Source organism: Scyliorhinus torazame, chromosome 16 (genome assembly GCF_047496885.1).
Source record: "Scyliorhinus torazame isolate Kashiwa2021f chromosome 16, sScyTor2.1, whole genome shotgun sequence".
NCBI lineage: Eukaryota > Metazoa > Chordata > Chondrichthyes > Carcharhiniformes > Scyliorhinidae > Scyliorhinus > Scyliorhinus torazame.
The window spans coordinates 34,843,808-34,862,165 of NC_092722.1; the positions used below are offsets into that span (position 1 = coordinate 34,843,808).

At 46.4% G+C, this 18,358-nt stretch overlaps 1 protein-coding gene across 1 annotated transcript in view; it reads right to left on the reverse strand.

Annotated features, from left to right (window-relative positions):
- ube2j2 (ubiquitin-conjugating enzyme E2, J2 (UBC6 homolog, yeast)) overlaps positions 1-18,063 on the reverse strand; it is a 49,961-nt gene extending 31,898 nt beyond the window's left edge. The window contains exons 1-2 of the mRNA XM_072478239.1: positions 17,870-18,063; positions 7,720-7,850 (exon numbers count right to left, since the gene is read on the reverse strand). Coding sequence (XP_072334340.1) covers positions 7,720-7,850 — 131 coding nt within the window. The 5' untranslated portion in view covers positions 17,870-18,063. The remainder of the gene's footprint in view (positions 1-7,719; positions 7,851-17,869) is intronic.
- Between the last annotated feature and the right edge of the window lie 295 nt (positions 18,064-18,358).

An 18,358-nucleotide genomic window follows, 5' to 3' on the forward strand; every position in this document is an offset into this window, starting at 1 on the left:
ATAAAATTGGAGCGGATAAAATACGCACTAAGAGGTTCGGCTCAAGGGTTCACCAGGCGGTGGCAACCGTTCCTCGACTATCTCGCAGAACGATAAGGGAAATGGGAAAGGTAGCAGCAGCAACCCAGGGGGGAGGGGGGGGGAAGGGCCCATCCGGGCCCTCAGGGGTTTTGTACAGGTGTTTGTAAAGAGTTATTTATATTGGTTTTTGTGACTTTATTATTTTGGATATTGGCTAGTTTTTATTTTTGTTGTTGGTAGTTGCCGTCTAGTTAATATATTATTTATTCTTAAAAAAAAAACGGTCATCATTATTATTTATATTGTTTCAAAGTTGCAAAAGGGGAAACTTTTGTACTGTTTTTGTTTGACCGAAAAATTTGAATAAAATATATATTTTTTAAAAAGGAGCAGAGCTGTTGATGACAGTGGAGAATCAAAGCAGAGAGTAAAACTTCTCAAAGCTGTGGCTTCGCTCCCAACTTTTTTTCTTGTAAATGGCTCGACAACAGTTTGCAGAAATAAACAGACAGGTGCAGCTTTTACCTTCTGTAACAGGGAGCTGTTACACCCTCAACCAGTGCTGTTCAACATATTAGTGACTAGTCACGTTGTCAAATGGCAACACAAACTTGGCTAATTTTGACCAGTCAATAAAAGATAAGTAACAGATTTCACCATCAGGCATGTGATCTCAATAACCATGTTTGCAATGTGTACGTGTGTACCTCAACCTGTTTTCTTAAGTAAATAAGCACATGGGAGTACATTTATTTGAACCAGAAGGCTGTTTCCACTAAAATTAGGCCGTTTCCTCTAAAATAACTAGCAACAAGAGGGAGAAATATACATGACCTCATTCTCACCAACCTGCCTGCCGCAGATACATCTGCCCATGACAGTATCGGTAGGAGTGACCACTGCACATCGTATGGAGACGAGGTCCTGTCTTCACATTGAGGATACCCTCCATCGTGTTGTGTGGCACTATCAGCATGATAAATGGTATAGATCCAGGTCAGATCTAGTAGCAACTCAAGACTGGACACCATGAAGAGCTGTGGGCCATCAGCAGCAGCAGAGTTGTATTCAACCACAATCTATAACCTCATGGCCCAGCATGTTCTCCACTCTACCATTACCACCAAGTCAGGGGATCAACCCTGGTTCAATGAAGAGTGCAGGAGAGCATTCCAGGAGCCACACCAGGCATACCTAAAAGTGAGGTGTCAACCTGGTGAAGCTACAAAACAAGACTACTTGTGTGCCAAACAGCGTAAGCAGCGAGTAATAGAGCTGGGCAATCCCACAACCAACAGATCAGATCTAAGCTCTGCAGTACTGCCACATCCACCTTTGAATGGTGGCAGACAATTAAACAACTCGCTGGAGGAGGCTCCACAAATATCCTCACTCAGTGATGGAGGGACCCAGCACATCAGTGCAAAAGATAAAGTGCCGAGTAAATGGTCCATCTCGGCCTCCTCCGGAGACCCGAGCATTATAGATGTCAGTCTTCAGACCTTTAGATTCACTCCACGTGATATCAAGAAACAGCAGAAGGCACTGGATACTGCAAAAGGCTATGGGCCATGACAATATTCTATCAATAGTACTGAAGATGTGTGTGCCAGAACTGGTTGTGCCCCTTGCCAAGCTGTTCCAATGCTAAGCTGTTCCAATATAGCTACAATACTGGCATCTACCCAACAATGTGGAAAATGGAACAGTTATGTCCTGCACACAAGAAACAGGACAAATCCAACTGGCCAATTACCAGCCCATCAGTCTACTCTCAATCATCAGTAAAGTGATGGGAGGAGTCATCAACAGTGCTATCTAGCAGCACTTACTCAGCAATAATCTGCTCACTGACGCACCTTTTGGGTTCAGCCAGGGTTACTCAGCTTCTAATCTCATTACAGGCTTGGTTTAAACACAGACAATAGAGCTAAATGCCAGAGGTGAGGTGAGGTGAGAATGAGTGCCCTGGACATCAAGGCAGCATTTGGCAGAGTATGACATCAAGGAGTCCTAGTAAAACTGGAGTCAATGGGAATCAGGGGTAAACTCTCCACTGGTTGGAGTCATAACTGGCACAAAGGAAGATGGTTGTGGTGGTAGGGGGTCAAACATCTCAACTCCAGTTCCTCAGGGTAGTGACCGAGGCCCAACCATCTTCAGCTGCTTCATCAGTGACCTCCCATCCATCATATGGTCAGAAGTGGGGATGCTCGTGGATGACTGGACAATGTTCAGCACCTTTCGCAACTCCTCAGATAATGAAGCAGTCCTGGACAATATCTCGGCTTGGGCTGATGAGTAACAAGTTAACACTTACGCCATATAAGCCAGGCAATGACCCTCTCCAACAAGAAAGGATCTAACCATCACCTCTTGATATTCATTGGCATCACCATCTCTGAATTCTTCACTATCAACGTCCCGGGGTTTACCATTCACCAGAAACTGGACTAACCATATAAATACTGTGGCTACCAGAGCAGGTCAAAGGCTAGGAATCCTGCGGAACGTAACTCTCCTCCTGACAACCCAAAGCCTGTCCATTATCTACATGGCACAAGTCAGGAGTGTAATGGAATACTCTCCACTTGCCCAGATGAGTGCAGCTTCAGCAACACTCAAAAAGCTTGTCACCATCCAGGACAAATTGATTGCTTGATCGCTACCCTTTCCACAAGCATTAATTCACTCCCTCCATCGAGGAATAGTAGCAGCAGTGTGTATCATCTACAAGATTACCGCAGGAACTCACCAAGGTTCCTTAGAGGAGGAGATTGCTGAGCCTTTGTTTGGCCTTGATCTTTAAGTCATCTTTGTCTACAGGAATAGTGCCAGAAGACTGGAGGATAGCAAATGTTGTCCCCTTGTTCAAGAAGGGGAGTAGAGATAACCCCGGTAACTATAGACCAGTGAGCCTTACTTCTGTTGTGGGAAAAATCTTGGAAAGGTTTGTAAGAGATAGGATGTATAATCATCTGGAAAGGAATAATTTGATTAGAGATAGTCAACACGGTTTTGTGAAGGGTAGGTCGTGCCTCACAAACCTTATAGAGTTCTTTGAGAAGGTGACCAAACAGGTCGATGAGGGTAAAGCAGTTGATGTGGTGTATATGGATTTCAGTAAAGCATTTGATAATTTTCCCCATGGTAGGCTACTGCAGAAAATACGGAGGCATGGGATTCAGGGTGATTTAGCAGTTTGGATCAGAAATTGGCTAGCTGGAAGACGACAAAAGATGGTGGTTGATGGGAAATGTTCAGACTGGAGTCCAGTTACTAGTGGTGTATCACAAGGATCTGTTTTGGGGCCACTGCTGTTTGTCATTTTTATAAATGACCTGGAGGAGGGCGTAGAAGGATGGGTGAGTAAATTTGCAGATGACACTAAAGTTGGTGGAGTTGTGGACAGTGCGGAAAGATGTTACAAGTTTCAGATGGACATAGATAAGCTGCAGTGCTGGGCTGAGAGGTGGCAAATGGAGTTTAATGCAGAAAAGTGTGAGGTGATTCATTTTGGAAGAAATAACAGGAAGACTGAGTACTGGGCTAATGGTAAGATTCTTGGCAGTGTGGATGAGCAGAGAGATCTCGGTGTCCATGTACATAGATCCCTGAAAGTTGCCACCCAGGTTGAGAGGGTTGTTAAGAAGGCGCACGGTGCGTTAGCTTTTATGGTAGAGGGATTGAGTTTAGGAGCCATGAGGTCATGTTGCAGCTATACAACACTCTGGTGCGGCCGCATTTGGAGTATTGCGTGCAATTCTGGTCGCTGCATTATAGGAAGTATGTGGAAGCATTGGAAAGGGTGCAGAGGAGATTTACCAGAATGTTGCCTGGTATGGAGGGAAGATCTTATGAGGAAAGGCTGAGGGACTTGAGGCTGTTTTCGTTAGAGAGAAGAAGGTTAAGAGGTGACTTAATTGAGGCATACAAGATGATCAGAGGATTGGATAGGGTGGACAGCGAGAGCCTTTTTCCTCGGATGGTGATGTCTAGCACGAGGGGACATAGCTTTAAATTGAGGGGGGATAGATATAGGACAGATGTCAGAGGTAGGTTCTTTACTCAAAGAGTAGTAAGGGCGTGGAATGCCCTGCCTGCAACAGTAGTGGACTCGCCAACACTAAGGACATTCAAATGGTCATTGGATAGACATATGGACAATAATTAAATTGTGTAGATGGGCTTTAGAGTGGTTTCACAGGTCGGCGCAACATCGAGGGCCGAAGGGCCTGTACTACGCTGTAATGTTCTATGTTCTAGACTGCACCTACCAAACCCACAACCACTACCATGTAGAAGGACAAGAGCAGTAAATACAAGGGAACACCACTACCCTTCCAAGTCACTCACCATTCTAACTTGGAAATGTATATCGCCGTTCCTTCACTGTCGCTGGGCAGAATCCTGGAACCCCTTCTCTAACAGCTGAGTGGGAGTACCTACACCTCAGGGATTGTAGCGGTTCATGGCGGCAGCTCGCCACCGCCTAACGGGCAACTAGGGATGGCCAATAAAAAGTGGCCTAATCAGCAACACCCACATGCCATGAATTAATTTTAAAAGTGGCGAAAACTGTTTTGGAAAATTGTACATTGCAATTGATTTTCAGAGAATAACTAATTAAACGATAATTTTTTTTAAGAGCAGAACCACAAAGAAACCAATTTAAATTTGGTCATTACCACCTAACTGTCAAGCATCAAAACTGCACATCAGTCAGAAAGGGATATGCCTGGCATCTGCGCGGCAACTAGTTTATAATAAAACAGGACTAAAGAATGTGATAAATCAAGCCATTTCCATGGGACAACACAGGTTTAGGGAAAGCAACTGATCTCAAACTGCTTGCGGTGGAGCAGGATCCCTACTGCTCCTTCTGTCAAGCTACAACGCAAAAAAAATCAACTCAAAACTGCTTTGACCACGCTAAACTACTGCATAATTAAACGGTTTCATAGAAAGAGGCTAGTGGGAAAATTACTGTACAGCATAAAAGGAAATTTATAGTGCATATACAGGACTAAATTGCATCTAAGATTCCAACAACTCTGCTAAAGCCTCAAAAAGATGGTCTTGGGCAATAAATACAGTTAATGGGAGTTCTATAGATAAGATCATAGAATTTACAGTGCAGGAGGCCATTTGGCCCATCGAGTCTGCACCGGCCCTTGGAAAGTGCGCCCAACCTAAGCCCACACCTCCACCCTATCCCTGTAACCCAACATAACCTTTAATAATAATGATGATCTTTATTGTCACAAGTAGGCTTACATTAACACTGCAATGAAGTTACTGTGAAAAGCCACTAGTCGTCAAATTCCGGCGCCTGTTCAGGTAGAGGGAGAATTCAGAATGTCCAAATTACCTAATAGCACGCCTTTCGGGACTTGTGGGAGGAAACCGGAGCATCCGGAGGAAACCCACGCAGACACAGGGAGAACGTGCTGACTCCGCACAGAGAGTGACCCAAGCCGGGAATCGAACCTGGGACCTTGGAGTGTGAAGCAACGGTGCTAACCACTGTGCTACCGTGCAGACATATACCTCAAGATCATAAATCACCACTTTTCTACTGGATCCTCTTTAATGTAAAAGCAGCCTCACTGAAAATAACAAAGTAAATAGAACATGAACATTCTTGACACCTTGGTAAACACTGAGGTGGCAGCATGGGAGTTGTCTCTCACTGAAATTTCCCTGTAGTTCCATTAGCTCATCATAAACACACAGTCGGTCCCATTCCTCACACTGACACAAATTCACAAAATGTGCCTGTGGAAAATTCCATGGAAACCCCCTCAAGAGAACATTGTTCTGATTCCAAGCAAGGTGAAGCCTGTGATGCTCTAGCCTCACAGTAATTAGCAGCGGGCAATCTATCCTCACATTTTAGACCGAGATCTTGGAGGAAGCTAATTTTAGCTGTCACTCCGATAAATGAGTGTGAATTGTGGGAAGGAAGGTTGTGGGGAGGTGAGGGAACGGCACGAGGCGAGTTGCTCATTTGGAGAGCCGATGCAGACATGAGGAGGCCAAATGGCTTCCTCCTGCGCCATAGCAATTCCGTGAGCTCGCAGCCCAAAACTGGTCATTCACAAAACACAGTCACCAACAGCATGCAGAGCTTTGTAAAGCAACAACCTGTAACCGCATGACTCACCATATCTCTTCCATCACCATCAATCCCACAGACAAATCTCATTAAGTGAAGAGAATTTCGAGAGCGACTCAGGAACAGCACCAGGCGAAACAAAAACATTCAAATCTAGGGTAACAGCTTTATTTTGAACCTTTTAGTTAAATTGAGAATGTCAAATGCTAAGTAAAATAATTTTGAAAAAGCATTTTGTTCAATCTGATTGGTTCAGGTTCTGTCATTGATAGAATTTCAGCACTTGGCAGTGACAGCTCTAATCTGTCAGTCAGAAAGGTTTCAAATTTATTTTTAGGAATGAGGTTGGTTCAGTTTGGTGGTTTATTTTGCTCAGTGCCTATAGTTCAGGGTCGATTTCTTTTAGCCACTCTGTATAAAATTAGAGCAAAGCAATGAAAGTGTGTCACAGAAATTCATCTTCAGACAATGTCGACATCAGCGTGGCAGGAACTGCAGGCTGGCTGCACTGCTTTCAGAAGGACCGAGGGAATAATTGAAAATGAAGCACAAATTGTAACAAACCAACAAAATGAATTAAAATTAGCTGCAGGCGAAACTGGAAAAACACCCCAGAAGGCTCATTAGATTGGGCACTCAGCATATTCAAATAATGCAACAAAGCAATCAACAAGAGCAGTTAAAATAGTGGAGCCTAAATATGGGAAGCAAGCACCATAGATCATAGAATTTACAGTGCAGAAGGAGGCCATTCGGCCCATCGAGTCTACACCGATCCCTGAAAGAGCACCCTACATAAGCCCACACCTCCACTCTATCCCGTGACCCAGCAACCCTACCTAACGTTTGGACACTACAGGGAAATTTAGCTTGACCAATCCACCTAACCCGCACATCTTTGCACTGTGGGACGAAACCGGAGCACCCGGGAGGAAACCCACGCAGACATTTGGGATTCCGCACAGACAGTGACCCAAGTCGGGAATCAAACCTGGGTCCCTGGCGCAGTGAAGAAACAGTGCTAACCACTGTGCTACCGTGCTGCCCAAAACGTGTAGTGTTTTAGACAGCCCTCATCTCTTGTGCTGAGCCCTATTTGGCATCCTTCAAGCACTGGAGTCAAGAGGACAGTCACATGGCTGTCCCCTGGTGTTAAACGTTTTTAAGTTCAGAGGAAAAATACTGGAGAAAATTCCACTTTCTGGATTTGAAGGGAGGTTATCTGAGAGCTGTCCATGATAGTAAACGTCATGGAAAGATATAGCTGGAAAAATAAGTTACAATTGTGACAGTCGATATGGGGGCCACATATTCAATTCAGTAAAAGACAGATTTACTTTTAGGTTCCTCACGAGTGATCAATATATGGAATGGACTCTCAGATAGAGATGGGGAGGTGAGAAGCCAGGAATGAATTAAGGACCAACTGGAAGCTGCATTGTGCAGTGGAATTTTGGGTCTTTCTGTTACCTTAACGAACCAAGATTGGCTGAATGAGCTTCTTCATCTTTAACCACTGTGATGTTGAGCAAAGTGCACACGATTAGGTAAGCAAATTTCTTAATGCTACCTGTACTTACCATTCAAGAATATTAGATGGGAGAGGTTCAGCACAGATATAAGGCACTGGATCTTTCTTTATTCGAAGATAGTCCTGTTTCAGTCTCTGTGTTGCTGTTGTTGGAGCTCGTTTGTTACTGTTGCTGCTCATCTAAGTTTGATTTAAAAAAAACAATCTCACTAAGCAGTTGAAATTTTTTGAAAGTTAGGTTTTGTATTATTAGATTTAGCTCAGAAAGAATTAAAACAGGATTGCCAAGCTACTTCTCCAAGGAATATATATACAAGGTTGGTTCCAGACAAGATGACTGCGCTGGTCTTCATTAACAACTGATGAGACAGAATACAATAGTAATTCCATTTGTCAATGGGCCACAGTTCACATGGACGGGGAGTAATCTGGACGTTACTACCCTTGGAATCCTGCTCAATTCGCGAAACTGCCTTCTGTAGGACCACCATTTTGTTTCTTCCATATTGGTGATGTGGCAAATCACGAGAAGGATAGTAACAAACTTCAGAAGATAGATTAGTGAAAATGGGCAGACATAGGGGAGATGCAATTTTATCTGGTTATATTTTGGTTGGAAGAAATGAGGCAAGGAAATGTTAAAGAGGAGGCAAGAATAGAGATGTGGAGGGGTGGTGGTGCTGGCTGGGTATGTGTGGATACAAATCTTGTGAAGATATCACGGCAAGATGAGGAGGCTGCGAAAAGAGCAGTGTTATCAGTCTTCATGGAGGCAGAGAACAGAAGCAAGGATTTTCTTCTAAACCGTGATAAAATACTGGTTAGGCCTCAGCTAGAGCAGTGTGTTCAGTTCTTGACACTGCACTTTGAAGAGGATGCTCGGGCCTTGTAGAGAGTGCAGAAGAGATGTACTAGAATTAGTGCCAGGGATGGGGCATTTCAGTTACATGGAGAGACTGGAGAAGCTGGGGTTGCCCTCCTCAGACGGCTAAGAGGAGATTGCACAGATTTTAAAAATAAGGAGAGACTGTTGGGCAGCGGCACAGTGGTTAGCACTGTTGCCTCACAGCATCAGGGACCCAGGTTTGATTCCGGCCTTGGGTCTGTCTGTGTGGAGTTTGTACATTCTCCCGGTGTCATGTTCTGTGCTCCAGTTTCCTCCCACAGTCGAAAGATGTGGTTAAGTGGGGTTGAGGGGATAGGGCAGGGTGCTCTTTCAGAGGATCAGTTCAGACTATATGGGCCTAACAGCCTCCTTCTACACAGTAGGGATTCTATGTTGCCAGTGGTAGACGGGTCAATAACTAGAGACGACAGTTTAAGAGCAGGAGTGGAGAGGAGGAAACCATTTTTTAAATAAACACAGAGTTGTTGCGATTGGACATGCTTTGCCCGAAACGTTGGTAGGAAACAATCATAATTTTAAATACTTCTAAATTTATTTACATTTTCAAATATTTGAAAGTTTAAAAAAAATAACACGGCAATGAGGTCAGAGCAAGGATTAACTGGATAGCTCCACAAACAGCCAGCAGAAGCATGATGGGCCGAAAGGCATCCTACTGTGCTGTATCATTGTTTGAAATCTCCACTCTCTACTCAAATACATAGATCATAGAATTTACAGTGCAGGAGGCCATTCGGCCCATCGAGTCTACACCAGTCCCTGAAAGCGCACCCTACCTAAGCCCACACCTCCACCCTATCCTGTGACCCAGCAACCCTACCTAACGTTTGGACACTACGGGGAAATTTAGCTTGACCAATCCACCTAACCCGCACATCTTTGGACTGTGGGATGTAGTCCCAATATCTCAACCCACCCAAAATAACTACCCTTTCCACTCCTGGTGTAATCTCAGTGGTTTTATACTGTAGGCTCTCCAATGCTTTAATGTTCTTCCTATAAAAGCGGGCCCAAGGGAGCATATAAGACTCTTAAATGTGGCCAACCCACCATATAACTTTCTTACTTCCTTTCACTCATCTGCATTGAAGTAATAGCTTCCACAAGTCTGTATTCTGCCATGCCATCCTCCTCAAATTTTACAGAATCATCCTCACTGGCTGCAACCATTTTATTTGCGGTTACCATCCAATTCCAATATTTTTCTGATCCGCAAGTCCAAATCATCTAAATATTCAGCAAACAAAATGGTGCTGAGCAGTGACCCTGGGATGCACCATTTCCAACTCATCTCCAATCTCGGTAATATCCACTCTTAACTAATCCGGTCTCTTATCTTCTTTTATACCATACGCCTGTACCTTGTGATGCCTCACCATATGCCTTCTGAAAGTATATCTGCCACATTCACTTCACCAATCAAGCACGTTTTCCAAAAATAATTAAATCTATCAAACATAACTTGCTTTTACAAGCCTGCACTACCTGATCTTAATGGATCCATACCTTTCAAAATGCTAACTAATTTAATGTGGAAGTATGGATTCGAAGTGTGTGCCCACAACTAGTGCGGAGACCACCTGATTGCTAATTATCTGGCTTATCCTCCTGTCCATTCTTGAACAGAGGTGTTACTTTGGTTAAGTCCATGTCAGAATACAGGAGGGAGATAGAGCTAGAGAACATAGTGGAGTAGTGCAACGACAACAATCTCTCCCTCAATGCCAGCAAAACTAAAGAGCTGGTCATTGATTTCAGGAAGCAAGTACTGCACACAGCCTTGTCTGCAACAACAGGGCCGAGGTGGAGATACACATCACCAAAAATCTATCCTGGTCCACCAAGAAAGCACAACAGCGCCTATACCTCCTCAGTAACCTAAGGAAATTCGGCATGTCCACACCGACTCTTGCCAACTTTTACAGGTGCACCATAGAAAGAATCCTATCTGGCTGCATCACAGCCTGGTATGGCTACTGCTCAGCCCAAGACCGCAAGAAACTTCAGAGAGTCGTGAACACAGCCCAGTCCATCACACAAACCCGCCTCCCATCCATTGACTCTATCTACACCTCCCGCTGCCATGGGAAAGCACGCAACATAATCACAGACCCCCCTCCCACCCAGCTTACTCACTCTTCCCAACATCTTCCATCAGGCAGGAGATACAAAAGTGTGAGAACACGCACAGATTCAAAAACAGCTTCTTCCCCACTGTTACGAGGCTCCGAAATGACCCCTCTTATGGACTGAACTGATTAATACTCCTGTATGCTTCGCCTGATGCTGGTGTCTAGGTATTTACATTGTGTACCTAGTGTTGCCCTATTATGTTTTTTTTTCCATGTACTAAATGATCTGTTTAAGCTGCACGCAGAAAAATACTTTTCACTGTACCTCGGTACACATGACAATAAATAAATCCAATCCAATTGGCATATCTAAAGAGATTGAAAAACGGTGGTTAGAGCCTCTGTGACGCCTCACTTATTTCCTTCTGTAGCCTTGGGTGTGAGTCATCAGAGCCTCACGACTTGTCCACCACTCCTTGCTTCAGAAGCAGTTATCTCATCAGATTTTGCTATATTCCCCAGTGATTTTCTTTAATAAGCCAGCCCTGTTTCTATGTATTTACCCAGTTTGTTTATTTCTCATTAGTTTTTCCACTGAACTCTATTAATTTGTGTTTGCCTCAAATTTGTGTCTTATTTAAAGATCTCCCACTGTTGACCACACATCCTGTTTGTTAACTTCCTTATTGGCTTAATTTGCACCAGATCAGATTTAACCTCACTGAATTTTGCATTTTTCAACCCAGTACACGTATCTTTTGCTTCACTGACTGTTTTTCTTATTTTTACTCCAAACCTGATGCTGTTGCGATTAATTTTCAATTGGTCTCCACTCTTGACGAGTTATTTATCCAGCCTAGTTTGTCTGAAATTAACTCAGCAATGCTTCATTCCTTGTTGGCCTTGAAAGATAGGGGGCGGGATTCTCTAAAATGGAGGCAGAGTGTTTGCGCCGTCGAGGTTCACGACGGCGCGAAACGGCCCCTATCCCGACCAATTCAGGGCACGATAATGGGCTAGGAGCGGCGTCGCATCATTTACGCGCGCCAGGCCTTGGCGCATGCGTGGTTGTCGTCCTCTCCGAGTCTGCCCCGCAAGATGTCTGACGGATCTTGCGGGGCTGCGGAAGAAAGGAGGTCCTCCTTCAGAGAGGCCGGCCCGACGATCGGTGGGCACCGATCGCGGGCCAGACCCCATTTGAGGCCCCCCCCGGTGCAGGATCCCTCCCCCCCCACCCACCCCCAGCATTCCCATGCTGTTCCCGCCGGCAGTGGCCAGATGTGGACGGCGCCGGGGGTAACCCGCCGTTTTGGGCAGGCCGCTCGGCCCATCCAGGCCGGAGAATCGCGGGGGTACCGGTGAATCGTCATTTTGGCTGTCTCGGGCGATTCACTGTACTGCGCCGCGCAAAACGCGATTGTGCCGATCTGGCCGCTTCCGTGAATCACAGGAGGACGTCGGACCAGTGTCGTGGGAAAATTTGGCGACCCAGGCGATTCTCGCGGGAGCAAAGAATCGCGCCCAGGGATTTAGAAAGTATTTGTGGACACACTCTATAAAGTATTCTTCACTCCATCTGCACTCCTTTCATACCAGTCTATTGGGAACACTAAAAACACTCAGCAGCACTAACCGAGAGGCAGCTTAGGTTAGGGCAGGACTGGGAGCTAAATGCTCCAGCTTAGGAAATATCCAAGAGGGAAACATGCAAGACAGTCAGACAAGGGACAACGATATTAATTAAGGATTTCATTACAGCACTGCAGCATAAACATAATGGAAACTCAGAACCTATTTGGTTAGTTAAGGGAACTCGTACACATACACTGCCTGAAGGTTAGAGGAGATATTTAGACAAATCAGAGAAAAAAAACAAGGGAATAACAGGACAATAATAATAAGTGGCTTTAATTACTCCAAGATAGACTTAGGTACGAGAAAGGAAAAGGGCAATGAAGGCGAGGGGTTTCTATAATGTGCCCATAACTGCTTTTGAGATCAGTTAATTTTTAGTCCTAACTGCACCGAGGCAAGTTCCAGGAAATAATATGGAGGCAGTCAGTAACGCAAAGATGGGAGTCCTCCAAAAGCAGACACCAGAATTTGTTAAATTAAAGGAAGCAATCAAAAGTAATTGTACTTCACTGGAAAAATGAAAATGGAGGTTCACCCCGAGCAGATCTGTGATGCAAGACTCTGTTCCTCTGGCTGTTCCCAGGGACGTACAGAGACAAACATCGACTGCTGTTTGGAGAAAGATATTTTTTGGTCTGCTCGAAACTTGTTGCTCTTCTAGTGCAAAGAGGTGTCCCTGATCAAATGCTGCAGATGGGCACATTCCAAAACCCAGGCTTCGTGCTGAGGGAAGCACTAAAGCTTGGGGGAAGGTCATGTTCTAAGACCGTTCAGCCATAGTGCACCGCGGTACGAGAGGGGCGCTGTACAGAACCTCCTCGGGGTCTATGACTCACATTGAGTGTATATAGTGAATATTACATGTATCACAAATGTATTGAAGCACCTCAGAGTGCAACCTGATCTATGCAGACAACTATGCACCATTTGGAAATGTCTGCAATGTTTCTTTGGCTGTACTGAAACACCTCAAGAGTACAACCTGACCTATGTTGTAGTCAAAACTGGAACATTATTGCACTCTGATGGCCACCTTGAAATGTTTGTAATGTTCTATCAAATATTTTGTGAATAAAGTAAAATTGCAAGGAGATAAAAATCCTGATAGGTAAGAAACGTTCAAATTGGAGACAATTTGCAGATGGTGCATTTGGAGCTGGAGCTCCTCGGATTTGGGAATTTGAATTAAAATAATTTAAAATGTGTACAAAGCCAAATCTGAGGATTAAATTTCATCCATTATCTCTTTGCCCAGCCCGCATCCCCTGAAATTGCTTGCAGTCCTTTCGGTGATTAACCACACTCCCTGATTTTAAAAAATAAATTTAGAGTACACAATTCATTTTTTTTTCCAATTAAGGAGCAATCCACCTCCCCTGCACATCTTTGGATTTTGGAGGCGAGACCCACGCAGTCACGGGGAGAATGATCTGGGGCTGGGATTGAACCCGGGTCCTCAGTGCTGCGCCACCGTGCCGCCCAATGCTCCCGGTTTTCTGTATTGGCTGCGATATTAGAATTATGGCCCCTACACAGACCAGGGAGTGTAGGAAATATAGATGGAATAAAAGAACAGATTAGGAAGGTGAAGAGAAAATGAGAAAAGACCAGCAGGGAGCGGACATTAATGGAAATGCCAATTTTGGTAAATTTGCATTTAAGTAAAACAATAGTCAAAGAAAGCATCTTATCGAGAAATAGCACTTTGCTTTGATTTTCGCACACCAGTGTGATAGTGGGAATGAACAATCCAAGCGAACAATCAGATGGGATAATTATAGATAAGGAATGACTGGAAAAGAAATTGGTGCAATTCAAATAACAGGAAGCAACATTTACCCTGATTGCTGTGTTCTGAGATCCATGCTAGGTTAGAAATGGACCACACGCTCAAAGATGGTCTGATATGGAAGTTTTGCTACGGGTCTTCAAGGGCGAACATGCATCACTTTTGTCAAAAAGAAATAAACCAGGTAACTACAGACCTGGCTTAATATTAAGAGGTAGACTTTAAGTGGCAAAATATCGTGCAGCAGATTATTAACATTCATCAAGACAGACATGACTTAGCAATACAGATTTGCAAACGGAAGTCATGTCGGACAGGTTTTAAATGTTTAAGATTAATAGTGTAGTGATTAAGGAAATGCACAGTATGGTGAATGGACCCCCCCACCCAACCTCAACAGGAGGGGTTTGAACAGTGGTGTTCCTCCAAGGTCACTGTTCTCTTCTGAAAATGTAGGGGCCATAATTCTAATATTCACAGCCAATGCATGGTTAATCACAGAGAGGACCGCAAGTAATTTCAGGGGATGGGTTAATAGGCTGGGCAAAGAGACGGTGGACGATGGTAAGATGATAAAGCACACTAAATGATAAGGAGGCAACGGAGTTCAGATACACAAATATTTAAAGTGTGACAACGATTAGATAAAGGTGTGAGAGAATAGAATAAACAGGAACAGGAGAAGACCACACAGTGCATCGAGTCTGTTCCACCATTCAGGTGGCTGATATGGTTTCCCATACTCCGTGATTCCTTGAGACTGAAAATCTGTCTATCTCAGCCTCAAATATATTCAATGATCCACAACCAGAAGATTTATATCCAGTCCTTAAAAATGGAGAGCAACACTGCGTAATACTCCAAGTGCGGTCTCATCAAAGCCCTGTACAACCGGAGCAAGACTTCCTTATTCTTATACTCCAGGCCCCTTGTAATAAAGGCCAGGAGAGCATTTGCCTTCATAATTGCTTGCTGTCTCTGCATGCTAATTGTGTGTTCCTTACAGGTATACACTCAAGTCCTTTTGAACAACATTTACAAGTTTCATGACTTTTAAAATATATTCTGCTTTCACATTCTTATGGTCCAAGTGAATGACCTCACAGTTCCCCACATACTCCACCTGGCACCCTGTTGCTCACTTACTTACCTGTCTATATCGCTTGGGAGCTTCTTTGGGTCACCTGTGAGCTGACTGGATCTTCTTTTTTATGAAGAGGCATTGAATACAAAAGTTTTCAGCCAATGATCAGCATGATGCAAAATCATCTGTCTGAAGGCCAAACTCTAACTCTACAACGCCAGCCAAAACCTCGCTGTGACGCTTGTGACATTGCCTGTCAGCATTCGGAGGTGTGGGGGTGGGAAAAGCTTGTTTTCCAAGGAGCTTTCCAGATCATTCCAGTGCATTGAAATCTTATGAACCATTCTGAATAGCCTATCTCGAGGACCAGGACAGCAGAAAATAGTTCCCAACAATTCTACTGGTACATGATCTGCCCCAGCCTAATCACAAAATCTAAACCATATGTTAAAGTAAAATCTTAGCTAGATACAAGTGGTCTAGCTTGAAGTGCTGCGGGGGGGGGGGGGGGGGGGGGGTGGTAAGCCACTTTCTTTACACCACCGCGGCACAATTGCCTCTCAGTGAGAGTGGAATGAGCACCCAAACTTGAAAAAACTGCATAACTGGGGATGAGCAACTCGAGCAGGAAGTTTCTCAACTGATTATTTACAAGATAATGCTAGGGACAGCACGCCAGGTTGCTTAATCTGGTAATCATTCAGCTGAAGCCAATACTGTAATCATGATATCACCAATGAACATGAAGTTACTTCAAGCACCGATATTGACAAATGTCCTTGCCGATCTTAAACATCCCAAGATCAGCCCCTACACCTTCTTTTGAATAAACACAGCATCTTGTATTTTCTCATATTTCAGGTACTTCTTTATGTACTTAGTTGCCCACTCCAAATTTCTCTTATGGTTTCCAGAGTTGTGCAATGTTTAAGATAGACTAGAGCCCTCTTGAAATTGTGCATTTTCCCTCTTTTAATGCTACTTGTTCAAATCACAATTCCGATTGCACCAACCTTTCCCTTAAAAGCCTCAGCTCTCTCCCCTGATCATTTCCTGCAGAGCGCATCAGCCCTTCCCACCAACATTCAGATTTGACATTTATAAATTGGCCCAAAATACTCTGCTTCCACATCCACGATATAGCCACCAGAAACAGCAGAAGTCCCAGCACCAAACCACAAGACGCTCATTCCTTCAGTATCCAATACCATTCCTTTGACGAGTGCTTTCCCTCTCAGCCGATACCTCACCTACATCCAAGATAACCTTGGATTCCGGTGTCTTAAGCTGCTGTACCAATCTTTAATGTGGCACTTTACCAAAGGCTTTCAGAAGGTCCAGGTAAACTATCATCAGTGGATCAGTTAGTAGTATGCTCACCTTGAGTCAAAAGGCTGCAGGCTCAAGCCCATTTCACAGAGTCCCTGTAGTGCAGGAGGCCATTCAGCCCATCGGGTCTGCACTGACCCTCTGAAAGAGCACTCCACCCAAGCCCACTTCGCTGCCCAATCCCAATAACTCCTTAACCTCACCTACCCTTGACACTAGGTGGCAATTTATCATGGCCAATCCACCTAACCTGCACATCTTTGGACTGTGGGAGGAAACCGGAGCACCCAGAGAAAACCCAGGTAGACACGGGGAGAAAGTGCAAACTCCATACAGTCACCGGAGGTTGGAATGAACCCAGGTCCCCGGGAGGCAGCAGTGCTAACCACCGTGCCACCCTCATGAGGCTCAAGCACAAAAATCCAGGTTGACGCTTGGTGCAGTGCAGGGAATGCGGCACTGTCAGAGGTGCTGCCATTCCACCGAGCCGTTGTACGGAGACTCTTGAGGCGGTGCCAATGATCCCAGGGCACTATTTCAAACAACAGGGATTCGGTTCGCAGCGCCCTGACCAATATTTATCCCTCATCTAACACCACAAAAACAGATCACATTGCTATAGTGGGAGCTTGCTGTGCACAAACTGGCTGCCACATGACAACAGAGTCGACCCTTCGACAGTAATTCACTGGCTGCAAAGTCCGGTGGTGCAAAGGCGCTATATAAATGCAACTCCAGACAGCTTTGCCAATCCCTATTCCGGGCATCACCGCAGATGGGCCGGGCTGTCCGGCTTCACCCTTTGGGAACCCGGAGGGAGATGGTTCTCGATGGGAGAGGCGGACATTTGTTATGTTTCCAATCCGCTGGGAGTTCCAGGGTCGCTGATCACCCGGCCCCGGCCCCCGGGCCGCTCTCAGGCCTCCGGGCCGCTCTCAGGCCCCCGGCCCCAGCCCCCGGGCCGCTCTCAGGCCCCCGGCCCCAGCCCCCGGGCCGCTCTCAGGCCTCCGGGCCGCTCTCAGGCCCCCGGCCCCAGCCCCCGGGCCGCTCTCAGGCCCCCGGGCCCCTCTCAGGCCCCCGGCCCCCCCGAGCCGCTCTCAGGCCCCGGCCCCAGCCCCCGGGCCGCTCTCAGGCCCCGGCCCCGGCCCCGGGCCGCTCTCAGGCCCCCGGCCAGCTCTCGGCGGTCACTCCCCGGCTCCGGGCCGCTCTCAGGCCCCCGGCCTCCCCGGGCCGCTCTCAGGCCCCCGGCCTCCCCGGGCCGCTCTCAGGCCCCCGGCCTCCCCGGGCCGCTCTCAGGCCCCCGGCGGTCACTCCCCGGCTCCGGGCGGCCTCTGGAGCGGAGACCGGATCCTTCCCACCGCGGACCGGATCCCCGGCCTTTACCTCGACATGAAAGCCGATCCAGCGCCTTCCGAACGGGACCCCGGACCCTGGCCGAGCAGCTGCACAGAGGTTCCGCCAGCAGGATGTCGTCGCCGCCCCTCTTTCCCCGGGTAAATGAAGCCAGTCCCCAGGCGACAGCGAAGCGACGGCGGCACTAATATGGCGGCCGCGGCCCAACTGGTGCAGCAGAAAAACCCGTCCGGGCTCCCGGCTCAGCGTCTCCCCCTGGTGGTGCCTCCCGGTTTCACATCAACAGCTCACTGCCTCCCCCTGGCAGCGCCTCCCGGCTTCACACCAGCAGCTCACTCACTCCCTCCCCCTGGCGGCGCCTTCCGGCTTCACACCAGCAGCTCACTCACTCCCTCCCCCTGGCGGCGCCTCCCGGCTTCACACCAGCAGCTCACTGCCTCCCCCACGCGGCGCCTTCCAGCTTCACACCAGCAGCTCACTCCCTCCCCCTGACTGCATCTCCCGGCTTCACACCAGCAC